At 43.2% G+C, this 18,703-nt stretch overlaps 1 protein-coding gene across 1 annotated transcript; it reads right to left on the bottom strand.

Moving 5' to 3' along the window:
* Window positions 1-1,736: 1,736 nt before the first annotated feature.
* GGACT (gamma-glutamylamine cyclotransferase) lies at window positions 1,737-16,960 on the bottom strand. Its single transcript, XM_066620030.1, has 2 exons — window positions 16,827-16,960; window positions 1,737-2,678 (listed from the first exon to the last, which is right to left on the bottom strand). Exon 2 carries the CDS (start codon window positions 2,659-2,661, stop codon window positions 2,188-2,190), a length of 474 nt encoding a protein of 157 aa, XP_066476127.1. The 5' UTR covers window positions 2,662-2,678; window positions 16,827-16,960; the 3' UTR covers window positions 1,737-2,187.
* Window positions 16,961-18,703: the final 1,743 nt, after the last annotated feature.

The following is an 18,703-nucleotide window of genomic DNA, read 5'->3' as shown; positions in this document are numbered from 1 at the left end:
CCTAACCTGCACCAGTACAGCCAGGCTGCAGGGCCGATGGAAGCTGGAAGTCGCCTCAGGATAAGAGGATATTTTCTTAGGCCCCAGCCTAACCCAGAATAGTTTTGAGGCTATTCAGCTCTGCACCAGCTACTTAGCTGGCACACATCTGAGAAGCACATCTGCATGGCCCAGGAGGGGGATTAGGATATGGCATGCACTATCGCCACAGATCCTGCCCCCTTCCAGGGACCGATCCTCTGCATTCCACCCTCCTCCTGACCAGAAACACCCCCTCCCTGCCTCCACACCACCCTCCCAACTCGTGCTGCCCAGCATACACTTACCTTTGCCAGCCAGTGCATACCTTTGTGCCAGGCCCTGCCAGCTCTTGAGTAGCCACAAATATGCTTTCGAGCATGTTTGTGACACTTGGATACAATTAGTATTGCCTCCTGGTCCCTTAAGTCTGCAGGATAACAATATGCCAAGGGATAACATGCCCAGACCAGAAATTGCTTCTTTAACATCCAGCCTGAGTTCTGTGTTCTGTGTAACTTGAAATCTCACCATGCTGTGTATTAAACACTAATGGAATCATAAAAAGCATATTGGAATACTACCTTATTAAAAAAGAAAAGGACAAAATTAAATTTGCCCTTTTAAATACATTTTTCTTACTACCAAACTGGATAGTTGCTCAAAAATGGTGAGGATTTGATAGGAAGCAACCTGAGCTTACAGGAAGGAGTATAAAGTTTTGATACACTGGCTTTATTACTAAACAGTATCATACCTGAATGTAGAGCAGCTTTACTGCTGACATCACTGGGAGACTCACATGATATCTCCCATCGTACTACATGTATCCAATCTGGATCAGAATATAGCTATAAAATCCACTTAAATCAAATTTCTACCTGGCTTTAAGAAAGAATTTCCTGTTGCCTTCCAGGAAACAGCCTCTTTACAAAGCAGATACCTCACCTAGGCAGCACACTTTGCCTGTTCTCCTCACTGCAGCAGGAACTGGGTTAGAAACTCACCAAAGGCTACTGTAGAAACTGTGAGTTATTATTGCTATCTAACATGGTCACAGCTCTTTTGAATCTTCTGTAGACATTAGGAGGGAGATTTAAATGCCCTCATGCAGTGGTTCTCAAACTTTTAGCACCGGGACCCACTTTTTTGAATGAGAATCTCTCAGGACACACTGGAAGTGATATCATCAAGCAGGAAAATTTTTTGCAATCCTAGACTGCAATCCTATCCACACTTACCTAGGAGTAAGTCCCATTTACTATCATTGTTAAAAACATATACATAGTGGTCTGTAACTTTTCCCCAAATGCAGTTACATACCATGGTAGCATCAAGTCTAGCATATTAAAAATATTGAAAAGACTGGGGACCCACCTGAAATTGGTTCGTGACCCACCTAGTGGGTCCCGACCCACAGTTTGAGAAACACTGCCCAAACGATATCCCTAACTAGAAACCTAGTCTGTGTAGAAAAGGGCGCAAGAAAGGAAAGGGGTTCATGTCAGCTGAAATACCACTTTATACTGCTTGCATGTACATGAGCCAACACCACACACACACACGCTCACTCTAAAACTTCTGTGTTTCACCAGGGCTGCACTGCCCTAACAGCAGACTGCATAGCACAGCAGCTTGACAGCACAGAAACATCAACCACAATTTGCTATTCCAAGCAGTGTTCACCTTACCACATCAATACAACTATGTGTACTGAAAGGAACTGAAATCCATAAGAGTGGACTTTCAGATGTCACTGAGGGCATTCCTTTGCTGGCTGAATTTTTTTAGTGAACTCATTTGTCTTTCTTACAGGAGCAATTTTCTGGCTTATATAAAGGTTGTGCAGTAATGAAAAAGTTAATAATGAACAAGAGGCCTTTCCTTCCCCTAGTAACTATCAGCAGTACATTTCCTTTTTGTTTTGCAAAAAAATTTATTTCTTGATAGTTATAAAACTGAGAAGTGCAGGGAGAGAATTAAAGACTTGGGCTAGGAATGCTGCCTCACCAAGTGAGTTAGTTTGCAGACTTAACTGCATTAATAAATAATTGTTTGAAATCAAATATATCCCATCAGAAATACTAGTGTTTGTTTTTAATATAAAATGCTGTAGACTTTAGTCTTCCTTGAACATACTATCCTAAAGTACTATATTATCTTCCAGTATTACTCTCTGCTTTCCCGTAGTACATACTGAAGTCCATGTTTTCCAAAGGCATCGTAGTTGTCATAGTAAGGGAAATTTATCCACTCTGGCTGGTAAGTAGTGGTGCTGTACACATAGCATTCCAGAATGCTGTTAACAGCTGGCCTCTCTTCAGGTGCACTACTTTTACCTTCCCATTCAACTACTTCAATTCTCATTGGAGTACGCTGATACATGTCTGGGCAACCTTCAAACTCATCAAGGAATTGCAACATCTGGTCATCAACAGAATAAATCTCTCCAGCGACATGGTGCCCTATTCCTGGGGCATTCAGCAAGAAAGGAATGTTATATTTTCCTGCAATCACCAGGGGGTATTTCTCCACTGTAAGGCCCCTGCCTTGGAATCTGGCTATCCCATGAGCACCATTTATCATGTGTGGGTAATTTGGCTGGCCTTTCTTAAGGGTCCCATAGACAAAGACACGGGCCATTCTTCCAACTGAAGAGCCTGAAACAAATACAAAAGCATTAATTATTGCACTATGCATAAACATTGTTCTTTGAGAGCCTACTCTTAAGGGAATGCATTTTGCAAATATTCTCTTCCTTAAAAATAAGCCAAATGATGCAAGCCTTTTTTTAACCAATTTCTTAAGATTAACAACAACAAAATGTTTAAGACAAGATGTGACTGTAAAGGGGGGGGGGTTGTCATCCTGTTTATGACATGGGTAACCAGTACTACCCTCAATACCCAGGAGTTGGTTTATACTGTCAGATTTCTCCATATGCCTTGATACACAGAGACCTTGATACACAGAGACGGCATGGAAAGTAAGTGCGAACTGGGTTGCAGAAATGAGTAGCCTTTTGTTGTTCCAAGTGAACTTTGTCTGGCAGCCACGATCTCAGAAATGGGGACAGACAGCCTGTTAGATTCACATGGTCACATATGCACACTCAATTGTTTAGAGAAGGGGGGGTCAACCTTTCAACTTTTGGGCTCACAGATGACAAACTGCAATTGCTGAAACTCCCTCCTCTACAGAATTGTTAAAGATCCAGGAGACCTAAAGTTGAAAGGTTGGCCACCCCTGGTTTAGAGGATTTTTCCACCAACTGCCCCAAAAATTCCAAATCATGTAAGACTTTTAGATTTGCAGTAGTCAGTAAGTACTTGCCCCAACAATTGGAGGTAAAATAGTTAAGCTTAAATGGACTTAAAGTTCTGAAGCAAAAAAGAACAGCAAGTACAATCTTGCTATACAAAAAGGCTGTATTTAATTTAGATAGATGTTGTATTCCATTTAGATAGATGGAAAGGAGAACATAACTTCTTGCTACAAATATTTGAAGGTCAAAATTATTTTACTGACGCTGCTTCATTGGGCCCAACAGATATTAAAAGATCAGAGGACGATATTACACTGTGACAAACATGTTGCTTTGGAGTGTTCAACAATACAATGGACCCAGCCAGGCATCAGAAAACTATAAATCCATACATCACCAAAAGATTCTTTACATGTACAATGTGCTTTCCTATACTTTCAAAGAAGAAACTACACAAACTTAGAGACATTTAAATATGAGTGACATCTCCTCCCCAACTGTAATCATGGCTGGTTTCCAATGAAAACCAGGCAAGGTACCTGCATCAACAATCAATGAGAAGACAGCAGGTAGAGTTGCCTCCGTTCTGTCCAAAGGACGCCATGAAAACAGCAGGGGACCTGTGCACAGGGACTGGGGGTCCAATCCTATCCAAACTTTCCAGCACCAGTGCAGCCTCAATGCAGCCCCGAGGAACCCTCTCATTGCCTCCCTACCCCAGGATGCAGCGCATGCCTCACTGACATGGTTGCACCGGCACTGGAAAATTGGATAGGATTGGGCCCTGGTTCTCTAATGCACCAGGGGAGGCAGCTATCAAGGTGCTGAGCTCTCCCTAGCTCTTAGTGGGGTAAGAAGAGTTGAGTTTTTAATTTATTTCTGGGGAGGGAGAAAGAGTGTGTTTCAAGGAAGTTAAGATCCACTGAGAGAGACTGAGCTTAAGGGGGGGGTGAGTGAGTATTCATGTGGCTGTGCCTCCTCAGCCTAGCCCTCTCCGCAGCTTACTGGTTGCCAACTACTTAATTCAAAGCTGTTTGTGGCCAGTGAGAACCTGCAATATGGAAATACTGCGTTCAAACAGAAATCAAATAAGCTAAGGAGACGATATATTGGGTTGTTTTTTAAACTCTTTCTAAAGCTGGCCTCTTGTATCCTTTTGAGGAAACTGTTGTTTTCTTAATCGTGGTACCTAGTTTCCATATCTCAATGCCCTGCAAACTCTCAAAATAAAGTAACTGAAACCACATTCAATATAAACAGTGTTAGGCTACCACAACACAAACCTTTTGTGACCACACACTCATTTATTCCCTCAGTCAAGACAACCTGTCAGAATATCACTACACAGAATGTGACATGAATGTATTCTGTTTCATCATTTTTGGGGGGTGCTTTTTTGGTTTGCCCTTTTTTACTTAATGGCTGCTACTATTGCTTTGTATTTTATGTTATTATATACTGTGAACAGCCCTGAGCTCCAGCATGGATGAAAAGGTGGAATATAAAAATCTTTTTACTAAGTAAATGTGAGGCAACATCAGAGATGGACTGGACATATAGAGTGGACCAATACACCTCTCTCCTCCATTCAAGGGGTCTATCTCTTGTGGGATACCAGTGAACATCACTTTCCAAAGCAAGCACTAGCTTCTTATTTATAACTGAGCACTCACTACAGGCTAAAATGACTATTTTGGCTTTGCTTGACATGCCTTCTATTAAAGGAGAGACTGAATTTCATCTTCCCTGAAAGCCAAATCTGTTAACTTCAGCGAAGCTTCCACAATGAGTGCAGCTTGTTCCCTGTCAAAGATCTTGCTGCCTTTCCATTCCACCATTTCTAAAATGTTTACTTCTCATCATGAGGTACCTGTCACAGATTGTGGCTTTTGCTTTTGGCAGGAACTCAAATGGAGCAAGTCTTCTCTAGTACTCCTGGATCACCATTTTGAGGTTCCATTTTGGATTTTCACACTTACTAGTGAAGGGCAAAAGAAGGGCTCCAATTTACTGAAAAATGAGAAGGTTTCTATTTTTTTCTTTGGCTATTGTTCAAAATACTTAGCCTCCCAGTTGCACCTCTTCCTTTGTAATGTTTCTAACTAAAGCCCAGAATATCTGTTGCTTTCCAAAAAGTCACAGCCTGTCACCAAACTGCTAGGAGAAATGGTCTCAGTTTTCCCCCAAGAAAGCAATTTGATTTCTAGATGCCAGATGTAAACAAGCTTCAGTTACAGTTCAATTCCGTTTAGGACAGCTGGCCCCATCTTTAACCCATTTCTGCCCATTCCATAGGTGTACAAATTTTATCCCTGTTGCGTATATGCAACATTGGGCATAGTCATTAGTCATTGTCATTGGCCAGTTTCATTGTATTGTGCCCCCTAACAATACAATTTTATTGTATTGGCAAGTCAAGTATTGTGCCCCCTAACTTGTGGACCATTGTAATTAAAGCTGAGAGGAAGGAACTACTGCTCACATTCCTTAGTCGCACAGCAGGCAACAGCTGCTAAAGGAGAAACTGGGCATGCTCAAGTAGTTCCTCAGAAAATCTCAAGGCATTCAGCCAGGGATAGTGCGGGGCAGACTTACCAGGCAGCCTTTTCATGGAAGCTACATGTGGGCACCTGCAGCACAAGTGAGGGGGTCTCTGTGGCCAGAGAGCGGAAGGGGGAGGGTTCTGGCTTTTGTTTGGGGCTTGGTAGAAGACTCAGTACAGCAGGTGTGTTTACTTCCACTCTTGTTCCTGAGTGCAGCAAAGCTTTCAAGAAGCTTCTAACATTACTGAATTGTGAAAACTAGTCTTTTGCCAGTTTCCAAGATGGCACCACCCAGCAAATTTGTCAAAATGGCTTCCACCAGCTTATCGAAACCCACCAAAAAGTATTGCTACTTTTTTTTTCCTTTTGAAATTTTGGACCCCTAAGAATTTTGTGCCCAGGGCAAATGTGACTTCCTACGCCACTGGTCCTGAGTGAGCTGCGAAGATAGGAGGTTGTGGCACTTCCCTACTGCCATGCCCGAAAGGCTTTTCTCAGAGTGCAGCAGTCCACGGTTTGGAGACTGCTGCCTTAGAGTCACAGGAGTAGAATTATCCTTAGATTTTTGCATGAGTCACTAATTGGGGTGTACCCCCCTCCCCGATAGCTATGGCCTTGCCTCTTTCCACTGATTCAGGCAGTAATCGCCTCTTCAGGCAGATATTCCTGATGTAGGCCTGCAGCAGAATTCATTCAATGAATCCAGTCACACCAGCAGAATGATCTAGTGAAGACAGGATTGGACTGCCTGCTTATTAAGGATTTCTGCAAAGATTTTACTCCGTGTCCTGTCACCTTTGGAAGTACAGCTGTCAGTGAGAGAGGACAGGGCTTTTCGGGAGTGGTACCTGGGCTAGGGAACCCTCGACAGCAGTGGTTCCCAAAGTTTTTTGACTAGCAGTTCCCTTGACCTTCTGGGCTATTGGCCACAACTGCCTATTAGGGCTAAAATCCTATATATTGTATTAGTATATGGTGGCAAGTTTTTTTGTGAGGATTCCACTGCTCCCCTGGGTTGGTTTCCGCAGCTCCCCAGGGAGCCGTGGCTCACAGAGCCTTACGCAATCTTCATGCAGCAGGATTTTCCATCTGGAAATTAAGACTTTTTTTCCCATTGATGGACACTTGGCATTAGCTGGCCTGCTCAGGTGCCTTTGCAATGATGTTAACAGCTACTGCACTGTTTTTTCTTTAAATTAAAATAAGGAAATTGTGATGGTATTGTTTTTTAATTACAAACTGCTTTGAAGGTTCTGAAATGACCTAGAAATATGCAAGTACAACAACCAAATAAGGCTAGGGTGTGAATCATACCATGTGAAGTAAGCAGCTGCCTCTGTAGATGGGTACTTTTGACATCATGTATATCTTTAATTTCTTTCTCATAGCACACTAGCAGTTCTTTTATAGTACAGAGTGGAAGTCACTGGTGCAGCTAAAAATGTGAGCCTGGGAGTCCCCAACAAATTCAACCTCAGTCATGCGTTTACTAGGTAGCCATAAAGGCCTTTCTCAGTTTTCTTTTGTGTTACTAAAGATCTCTAGGAATTTAAGAGTGCTTTTTGGGGTACAGAAAGCACTTCCTAGACAAAGGACTTTTGGTTCAAAAGAACAATGTTTTTATACAGCAACCCCCTTTAGACCACTGACCAAGGCTTCAGATATTTACCTTACAGAACCACACTATATTTCCCAACACACACACACCCTCACCTCCTTTTTGTGCTGCTGCCTTTTCAAAACTACCACAATGATTTACCCTGTTATTTCATCAACATTTGATTTTTTGTGTTTACCCTTTATGACATCAGATGGGTTCAAAGCTACAGCTTATTCTCCTACAAAGGAACGAGCATTAATATTTGGTTGCTCTGGTTCTCTTTTGGAGGAAAAAAATCATTACCTTTCAAATTGTGTTTTGAATAACGAACACAGATCCTTCAGGAAGAAGCTTGTCCCAGTGGGGATTGCGAGAGGATCAGAGTTAAGCACTGAAACATGCAATTAATTCCCATTAGGGGATTAGGGCACTCGTGTTCACTTTGAATCAGAAAAAGTGAATTGTGAATTAAATTGTTCACAACCAAGGGGTTACTTGTCAGAGTTAATAAGTTAAAATACAAACGGGAAAATGAAAATGCACATTAAAATCTCCATCTGTCTGCAAAAGATATGCTTCATTTACATTAAGCAATTTCTCTAATGCATATATGAAGGTACACTTTTTGGGAGGGGATAAAAAGTTTCTGGGGGAAAGAATTCTTAACACAACTGAAATTGGAGAACTCATCATCATCCAGCAAAGAGTCCTGACTATTTTTGACATTTTGTTGGAATTGATTCTGAGGGGTGAGAGGTCTCCAAGGTCCTGCTGAACATTTCAGAATATGGTTTCCATTACGGCTCCTAGTTGCTGACATGCTGTTCAATAGATAGAAATGACCAATGAGGAAATTGAAGTTTAAATCATGCCTGGCATCTGGTGCTGCAGTCTTTAACACATTTGTGCATAATCCTCAGCAAGGTAGAATTTGACAGTGCATGAAAGGTTGTGGCCTAAACATCAACTACAGAACAACATGACAGAATTAACTTGAAAATAATTGGTTCTTTTTGGAAAAAAGTGCATTAGGTTTCTTCAGTTTAGACAATAGTTTACCCAAAACAAATTCAATAAAGAAGGTTTTACGTCTTAGTAAATACACACTAGTATGTCAAAGAAAGAAGTGGATAAATGGAGCTGAAAAAAAGTCTGACCAAGCTATTGGGCACAAACTGCCATGTTCCACAATACTCTGTACAAAATAACCTTTTAATGCAGGTGACAGGGCTATTTAGCCACCTTGTGGCAAGAATAAAGAATAGGATCTGATGCTTAATTTCAAAGAACTGTCAAAAAAATATGAAGGCCTATAAGTGGAATTTTCAGCAGGAGAATTATTTTTTACTGTTGTTTGCTTTACCATATAATCAAAGAAAAGGGGTTGACGTTTCAACAAGTTACCAGTTTTGCCTAGACAGAAATCAGGCCTTATAATATACAATATCCTCCAGGACAAAACAAACCTATTCAAAAGATACTGTCATGAAATATTCATACTAGTCATTAAAATTTAATATCCTGGGAAAATGAGTGAAATCTGTATGTCCTCTCTTCAAGCGATTTCTTTTAACTACGACTGACAGCCTATCCAATTGTTGGTGCAGCCTATTTGCTTAGGATTGTATTGTAGATGGGGAAAAGCAAAAATGACAGAAAATAAAGCATATTGTGTGACTTGTGAAGAAACCAGCTGAAAACATTTAGACAGCCCGAATAAGGAACTTGCACCAAGATGAGTTACAACTACATTTTGATACTATACATTTATTTCAAACTACTAATCATTACTTTACTACTACAACTCTATGTGTAATTAGCCCACACATTAGCCCACACATGTGCCTAAAAAGCAATGCAAGATGAAATATGATATAGCATTGTGGTTAAGAATGTGAGGTGTGACTGAAGCAAACATCTTTATCACAAAGTTATTAGGTGGATTTAGGCTAACTACTACACCCTCAGTCATTTTCCTTCCTCACAATAAAACTGACCTGTCAGTTATAAGAATTACAGAGGTATCTATGTGAACATTCACAGGCTATAATCCTATGAACATTTATGTAAGAATAAATACTACAGGACATAATGGGACTTATTTCCAAGTACACCAAGTAAAAATTTATATGAATTTCCAAGTAAAAAATTATATGAATGCTGATTTTAAAATTATTATTAAACTAGTAACATGTCTATCACTATAATGGTGTGCATCATGGAGAAAGTACTTTTATTATCACAGTCTCCCCCGAGGAAGACAATTAATCAGGTTTTGTCCCCTCTTGCTAGCTCTATGGAGTCATCATGAAACTATGGAGTCCCGACAGTTCATAACATCTGTGAGCACCTCTAGAGCCTTGCCCTGTTCCTGTTCTCCCCACAGAGAGCATCTGTTTCTTCAGACTAATGCAAGGCTACTGAGAGCAGCAGCTTGCCGGCATGCTCACAGATGACATGGTATCTTGAAGATTCTCCACAGTCTCCTAACATGGTCATAGGACTATTGCATCCCAACTTGAACCTACTGATTTTGCCCCACAGAACTCAATGAGAGCTACTAGGAACTCAGGCATTCTTTAACTGCATGGCTCTGCCTTCAGTTCCATTTCATGAACATGCTGGAGCAAAATACAATACTGGAGATTGGGTTCTTATTATCATCCCTTCCAATAGCAAAGGTGGTTAAGCACATCATTTGGAAGCAAAGTGGTGCATCTAAAAATAAAGTAGTGATTAATACATACTCAAGGAACTCCCAAGTTATGCATGAATATACTTGTTTGTAAATTAAAAGAATATAAAAAGGCACTTTTACTCTTTTCCATCCAGAAACCTCCCACTCTACAATACAGCAATAAAGCATTCACATTTGGGACTGGCAGTCAGTCTTGAACCAGAGTTTGTGCTCAACCGTCCCCAAAGAGAGCATTTTACTTTCTCAATACAAGTGTATGGGTGTATGGAAGAAAGTGAATGGGTGCGGGGAAGAGGGAAGGCAGCGACGCGATCCACTGGATTGCATCGCTTTGGAGAGGCACGGGGTTGCTGCCACTTACCAGAGCCTGCAGCAGCCTCCTAGAGAGAGCCCCCGCATCAGCCTTCACAGGTTTCCCAATGCTGCAAAGACCCTCAAAATTGCAATCGCGACCACTTCCGGTTTTGCGTTCCCCATACCCCCAGGAGGCTGCTGCAGGCTCTGGTAAATGGCAGCAAGCCACTGCACCCCTCCAAAATGGCACAATCCAGCAGATAGCATCACTGCCTTCCCCCTCCCCCAACACACTTACTGCGGCTCGAATTCTCCCTGAGAGATTAAAAACCGACGCTCTACTCCTAGTGACTTCAACTACTGAAGATCTAGCCTGTGCCAATCTACTTAGCCTAATCCTAAATTTGGTTGATCATGCTGAAGTGTTACAGAACCTTTTCCCCAGATTCTCAAGAGTATACGGTTCTCAGTATATATGGTTCACAGGTGGTCTCTCATCCAGATACTGAGCAGATACAGATTTGCTTAGCTTCAACAAGTCTTTGGTATCATGTACCCTCAGACCATGGCCAAGTGTTACAGATTTTTCAGAAATGGCTTAGACAGGAATAGATAAATATCTGGAGACCTACTACTGGATTTCGACAAAACTATACATCTGTAGATTTAAAAAGTCTTACATAGCTTGCCTACAACGATAGTCCTACATTCTATCAGAAACAGAGGTTCCTTTGACAAATTGTTTTGCCTCATAATTATTTCAGATCCCTAATGGATCCAATTTGCCCTGTAGCTGTGGCTTCAGCAAAGCTATCATTGAAACTATTTACCATAGTGCAATATAGCATCCTATTTTCATTCTTTTTATACAGTAATATTTTCCCTTGAGAAAAAAATCCTTGCTGTTAGCTCAGTGACCAGATATAGTTACACATTAATTCTTCAGAAGTTTCTGAAAACTGTAGGAAACAGGTGAAAAAACAAAATGCCTTGAACTTTAAACCTGAGCTCAGTCTGTTTGAATAAAGTGAGTTTTAAGGTCACTCTTCACTCAGTGCTAACTTTCAAGAAGGACCAACATGCCAGAAGAGACTCCTGGGACTGCATCCTGTTGGTTCTTTGATGCTTTCATTTTGTTACTTGCTATTTTCTTTACAGGGCAGACACAGGCTTCCTGCTTGGGCCGACCCCTTTCCAACCTCACCAAATACCTCCAAACCGTTTATGGCAAAACACCTTTCTTACATTAGCCAGGGAGGCACCAGTGGAAGCCACAGACCCTTTGAAATCAAGAGGTTACAGGCTCCTCTCAGCAGTCGTCTGCTCTGAAACTATGAAGTCCTGGATTGTGAAAACAAACAGCATTACAACTACTGGTGTGATACCACTGAATAACACCTGTAAGGTTGCCCTAAATCTTGCTTGATAGATAAGTTGTAATACTCCCACCCTGACCCTGCCAGCATTACATGGTTTATTTGATGCGTTTCTGCTGAAAACATTTCATACTCCAATAGGGATCACTGTTTACTCAATTTGCAACTCATCTAGCATGAAAAGGAACCTCCAGATGCAAGAAATAATTACTTTTTTAAAATACACATTAAACACAGTACATTTTATAAATGTGAATTGATTCCTATAAAATCCTAAAATCATCTGAACTTGGAGGTATGCAACAATTGCATATATTCATAGCACAGAACCAAACAGAAGCTGAGTGTTAGATGCAAGTAAATTCGCAATAGGTGACAGAGAATTGTAAAAGCCAGTTTTCAGATAGGCATACCCTTCAGTACCTCCACACTCTGGCCATGAAGATGTTATGCACCAGGAATTCACTTTTTATAGATACAGTGCAATGCAGTGGCTAAAGGACCAAGTGTTAACAACAATGAGAAGGGGATTCAGATAGGACTGTGGTACTAGAGAATTAACCATTTCTACTTCTCCCCCCAAAATACAGGCATATCTCACTAATATGGACTTATATGGGTTAGGTTCCAGACCACCACCATAAAGTGAATATCACCTTAAAGCAAATTACAGCCCTTTTTTTCACTTGCCAGTGCATATAAAAAACATATTTACACCTTTATTAAGTGTGCAAGAGCAGTAGGCCTAAAAAGATTCAAAAGTAAAAATAAAATAAAAAATGCTACAATACATGAGTGTGGGTAAGAAAACAGTGCTGGTTGACTCGCTCAATTGAGCCTAGAGTCAGCTGGTGTTAAAGAGGCTGTTAGAGAGGCTGTAAAGGGCAAGGAAGCTTCCTTCCGTAAATGGAAGTCTTGCCCTAATGAGGAGAATCTTGGGGGGTGGACAACTCCATGAAAGTGTCGACCCAATGTGCAGCGGCAGTGAAGAAGGCCAACTCTATACTTGGGATCATTAGAAAGGTATTGAGAGCAAAATGGCTAATATTATAATGCCGTTGTACAAATCAATGGTAAGGCCACACCTGGAGTATTGTGTCCAGTTATGGTCACCACATCTCAAAGAGGATATAGTGGAAATGGAAAAGGTGCAAAAGAGAGCAACTAAAATGAATACAGGGCCGGGACACCTTCCTTATGAGGAAAGGCTACAGCGTCTGGGGCTCTTCAGCCTAGAACAGGGGTGCCTAAACCCTGGCCCTGGGGCCATTTGCGGCCCTTAAAACCTCTCAATGCAGCCCTCAGGGAGCCCCCAGTCTCCAATGAGCCTCTGGTGCTCTGGAGATTTGTTGGAGCCCGCTCTGGCCCGACACAACTGATCTCAGCATGAGGGCGACTGTTTGACCTCTCGCGTGAGCTGTGGGATGAGGGCTACTTCCACTGCTTGCTGTTTCATGCCTGTGATGCAGTAGTGGCAGCAAAGGAAAGGCCAGCCTTGCTTTGTGCAAGGCCTCTTATTACAGACCTTCATTCTTTCATATAAGTTCATCTTTAATATAGTCGTTTATGTAAACTTATGTAAATTTATTCAAATTTTAAATATAAATTAATTCTTTTTTTCTCTGACACAGTGTCAGAGAGCTGATGTGGCCCTCCTGCCAAAAACCTTGGACACCCCTGGCCTAGAAAAAAGGTGCCTGAGACATAATTGAGACATACAAAATTATGCACAGGAAGGATAGAGTGGATAGAGAGATGCAGAACCTCACATAACACCAGAACCAGGGTAAATCCACTCAAATTGAGTGTTGGGAGAGTTAGGACAGACAAAAGAAAATATTTCTTTACTCAGCATGTGGTTGGTCTGTGGAACTCCTTACCAAAGGTTGTGGTGATGGCATCTGGACTAGATGCCTTTAAAAGCAGATTGGACAAATTTCTGGAGGAAAAATCCATTATGGGTTACAAGCCATGATGTGCAAACTCCTAATTTTAGAAATGGGCTATGTCAGAATGCCAGATGCAAGGGAGGGCACCAGGATGCAGGTTTCTTGTTATTTGGTGTGCTCCCTGAGGCCTTTGGTGGGCCGCTGTGAGATACAGGAAGCTGGACTAGATGGGCCTACAGCCTGATCCAGCAGGGAGGTTCTTATGTTCTTATGATGTATGTGTTACCGCTGAAACCTCCTTAAGAACAAGGCAAGCACCGGAAATAATAAACATGAATATAATTGAAAAAGCACCATATTAGCTAAGCGCTCTAAAGCAAAGTGCCTTAAAGCAAGGTAAACCTCCATTTAAATTTAGTTTGTATGCACTTCAGGTACTTTGTTTATATACTATATTTATATAATAAAGTACTATATAAAACCATTAATAACACAGGCCTACAAAATTGAGGGTAAGAAAAGTTTTTCCCAAACTTTATGGTGGTTTGATATGAATTTGGGGTGCTGATTCTAAAAATGGCATCCGTTTTGCCCTCTCATGTCTAGTTTTGGCGATATAGTATAGCCTCATTAGTGAATGGTTCAAGCGGCTTCCTCATGAGGAAGCCATGGTGTAGGCTTCCTCATGAGGAAGCTGCTTGAACCATTCACTAAAGAGGTTATGCCGTGTCTCCAAAACTAGACGTGATACAGCAAAACGGATGCCATTTTTGGAATCAGCACCCCAAACATACCCAGGAATTGGTATAACGTTTAAGGAAGCAAAATGTGTATTGGCCTGTGTAATTAGCTCAAAATTGAAGTAAAGCAGACTCTACCAAAAGCCAAAGGGTCCCTCTCTGCCTGGAAGGATCCTACTGACATGGCCTGGATAGCTCCTCTCCATTGCTTCAGAGATGTTTGCTCTTCCTCTCCACAGGTCAGCCTCCTCAGGATACTATCACTCCCAATTGTTATAGAGACAGAGTCCTGAATCTTGCAACTACAGTCTCAGCACTGGCACTGGTTGAAATCTTTATACAGGAACCTGCCTTGTGAGCATATATGGCCACCTACCACTCTAGTATTCTTGTTGCCCAAGCAACCAGGAAGCCTATTTTGGAAGTATCAGGGTCTAAATAATCACAGAATCTGATGTAGTGTTGACTGTGGAGTTGGCAGCCAGTTGGCTGGCAGTTTGCTCCTTGGCCGCTCCGGTGACCTCAGCAACAGGCTCAGCAGCACAGCGGGTGGCCAATTCCATGGGGAAACTTACTGGAGAGCAGCTGCCAACTAAATGAAACTAGATGGATTGTCTGCAATGAATGGGGGCTGAATGGGGTTTGGACTAGATGACCACCAAGACCCTCTAACATTCCATGGACCAATCGTATAAGGAGTCTGCTGTTTACACAGAATGGTAGGCGTTCTCAAGCATTTCAGATGAGGGTCTTCCTCTATCAAGCTGCAGCCTCTTCCCTAAACAGTACAACAGCCATACACTATCGCTAAAAGAATATTAGTATAATATGCATAGAAAAGTTCAAGGGATAGAAACAATGAGTTAAACAGGTAACTATACCAGAGAAAACGCCTCACGATAACGTTGAACTGTAAATCCACAATAAATTCTGTTGCAATTGTTGCTGCAGCTGGTAGGTGTAACAGAGGCAAAAACCTTCTCAGTTCATAGCAGAAGGTGTTTGCTTTTGTTACACCTACCTGAGCTGAACCTGAGCAGTTTAAACTCTGACAGATGGAGCCATAAAATAGTGATTACTGCCAATGTTCAATCATCACAATCTTTCAGCTCCCCACTCTATGTTTGTTGTCAAACCATTTTTTTTAAAAAAGAGATTTTGGAAAATAAACGCTTTGTTTTTCGAAACACGTCTTTTGATTTCTGAATCACATTTTCACTGTAGTCGTAAGTGCTAAACATGACAGGAGGGGGCAGGAGTGGGCTTGTAAAAAAAAACAACAAACAAACCAGAATTTGTTTTCAGAAGATAGATGAAGTATACATCTTGGAGTACTGCAAAGACTTTCCCAAATATTGCTGCACCGCAGAAGGCGCTCCCTATCTTGCCTAGGGTGGGCTTTGTACAGTGTCCTGTTTTTTAAACATTTTGTACAACACTCAGTAAATTTTAAGCATGATTTATTCAAAGACCAGCTCTTTCACCCATTCCATTTGGGGAAGTTTAGGCTCTTTTATGGGCCCGATCCTATCCAACTTTCCAACACTGGTGCAGCCACAAGGCAGCCCTGAGGTAAGGGAACTCCCATACCTTGAGGAGGCATCTCCCCACCACAGGATGTAGTGCCTGTCCCATAGGAACTGCTGCATCAGCACTGGAAAGTTGGAAAGGATTGGGCCCTGGCAGCCCAATCCTATGCATGTCTACTCAGAAGTCACTCCCATTATAGCCAATGGGACTTACTCCCAGGAAAGTGTGCACAGGATTGCAGACACAGAGCCCAATCCTATCCATGTCTACTCAGAAATCCCATTACAGTCAATGGGGAAAGTGTGGATAGGATTGGGCTGTCAGGCAGTAATCCTATCCACACTTTCCCAGGAGTGAGCCCCATTGACCATCATGAGGCTTACTTCTGAGTAGACGTGCATAGGATTGAGCTGAGTCTCTCCCACTGAAAACCAAAAGGGCTTCATTTTGGTTTGTGCCCTGAGCAACTCCACTCCAGCACTCTTCATCTACAGGTGAGAAGCCACCAGTGTGGCCAGCTGAGCGTGGTTTACTATGGGAAGATCCTATGAGCACCTGCAGGTCACCAGGGAGGAATCCCCGTTCCCAGAGCTCCTCATGAACCTGGCAAGCTCTTAGGAGGGGCCCTTCTCCCACTGTCACGTGACCTTGACTAGCGGCGGCACGCGACAGTTCGTTGCCCTCCCCACCACCACGTGATGCTTTTAAACCAAGCCTGGAGTGTTAAAGCGGCAGCCGCCACGTGACGTTTTTTGAAACATAAAGTTAAAGCCTGGCGCGTTAAAGCGCCCGCTCGAGCCTCTCTCGTGCGCGCGCACGTAACCGTCCCGTCAGAGGCGGCGAGGGGCGCGCGGTCCCGTCCACAAAGCTCACCCGCCAGCTTGTCTGCCTCACTCGAACGCTGTCAATCACACCTCCTCCGCTCAGTCGCTTCCGGACTTTGCCCTTCGGAGCCTGAGGAGGCGGAGGCCACAAAGCGCCGCCTCAGAGCCCGGAACGCCCTTTCCATTGGCCAGCGACAAGGCTTCCTCGGCGCTCTCGGCGCCATTTTTGTTCCTGCCTCCCGCGCATGAGTGAAGTCGGTCACGCCCGGCGTCCCCCGCAGACCAGCAGGGCGGTGGCAGAGCAGACCGTGCTGGCCGCAGGCACTCCGTTGGCCGCTTCTCTGGCGGTCTGTGAGGAGACTTCCCTCGAACCAGCAGAGGGCGGAGGCGCTGAACTGTCCAGTCTGTCCACAGAGGGCGGGAACAGACCACCCACGAACTCAGTCAGTCCTGTTACAGGCAATGGGGCTTCTTCCCAGGAAAGTGTGGACAGGATGGCAGCCTTATAATCCAGTCCTACCCACACTTTCCTGGCAGGAAGCCCCGCTGACTCTAATGAGACGTCTGAGTAGGCATGCGTAGGATAGTGAGCAGTTAGTTAGTTAGGTCTACTCAGAAGTAAGTCCTCTTTTGTTCAATGGGGCTTACTCTCAAGAAAGTGTGGTTAGGATTGCAGCTTTAATGCAGTGGTGTTCCTGGGGGTCCCCACGCCTGGGGCAACCCCTAGGGGTCTGCCCCCCCACACCCTGTTTCACCCCCTTCTCTGCCCAGCCCCCCCCGCACACCTGACCCAGAAGTAATTGCAGTGACACCGCAATTACTTCCGTGTAGTTGCCTCCATTCCACTCCTCATGAACTTCCACTCCACTCCACAGAGGGGGGACCCGGGGAAACTATAGGCCGGTCAGCCTAACATCTATACCGGGTAAGATGGTGGAATGCCTCATCAAAGATAGGATCTCAAAACACATAGATGAACAGGCCTTGCTGAGGGAGAATCAGCATGGCTTCTGTAAGGGTAAGTCTTGCCTCACGAACCTTATAGAATTCTTTGAAAAGGTCAACAGGCATGTGGATGCGGGAGAACCCATGGACATTATATATCTGGACTTTCAGAAGGCATTCGACACGGTCCCTCACCAAAGGAAACTGAAAAAACTCCACAGTCAGGGAATTAGAGGACAGGTCCTCTCATGGATTGAGAACTGGTTGGAGGCCAGGAAGCAGAGAGTGGGTGTCAATGGGCAATTTTCACAGTGGAGAGAGGTGAAAAGTGGTGTGCCCCAAGGATCTGTCCTGGGACTGGTGCTTTTCAACCTCTTCATAAATGACCTGGAGACAGGGTTGAGCAGTGAGGTGGTAAAGTTTGCAAACAACACCAAACTTTTCCAAGTGGTGAAGACCAGAAGTGATTGTGAGGAGCTCCAGAAGGATCTCTCCAGACTGGCAGAATGGGCAACAAAATGGCAGATGCGTTTCAATGTCAGTAAGTGTAACGTCATGCACATTGGGGCAAAAAATCAAAACTTTAGATATAGGCTGATGGGTTCTGAGCTGTCTGTGACAGATCAGGAGAGAGATCTTGGGGTGGTGGTGGACAGGTCGATGAAAGTGTCGACCCAATGTGCAGCGGCAGTGAAGAAGGCCAATTCTATGCTTGGGATCATTAGAAAAGGTATTGAGAACAAAACGGCTAATATTATAATGCCATTGTACAAATCTATGGTAAGGCCACACCTGGAGTATTGTGTCCAGTTCTGGTCGCCACATCTCAAAAAAGACATAATGGAAATGGAAAAGGTGCAAAAGAGAGCGACTAAGATGATTACGGGGGTGGGGCACTTTCCTTATGAGGAAAGGCTACGGCGTTTGGGCCTCTTCAGCCTAGAAAAGAGGCGCCTCAGGGGGGACATGATTGAGACATAC

Source organism: Tiliqua scincoides, chromosome 3 (assembly GCF_035046505.1).
Source record: "Tiliqua scincoides isolate rTilSci1 chromosome 3, rTilSci1.hap2, whole genome shotgun sequence".
Classification (NCBI taxonomy): Eukaryota; Metazoa; Chordata; class Lepidosauria; order Squamata; family Scincidae; genus Tiliqua; species Tiliqua scincoides.
Note: the sequence above shows the minus strand (reverse complement) of the source record. Positions and strands in the feature narration are given on the sequence as shown.

What these genes read in the sequence shown, in the direction of transcription:
- GGACT (XM_066620030.1), bottom strand. Translation starts at nt 2,661, where the DNA reads ATGGCCCGTGTCTTTGTCTATGGGACCCTTAAGAAAGGCCAGCCAAAT.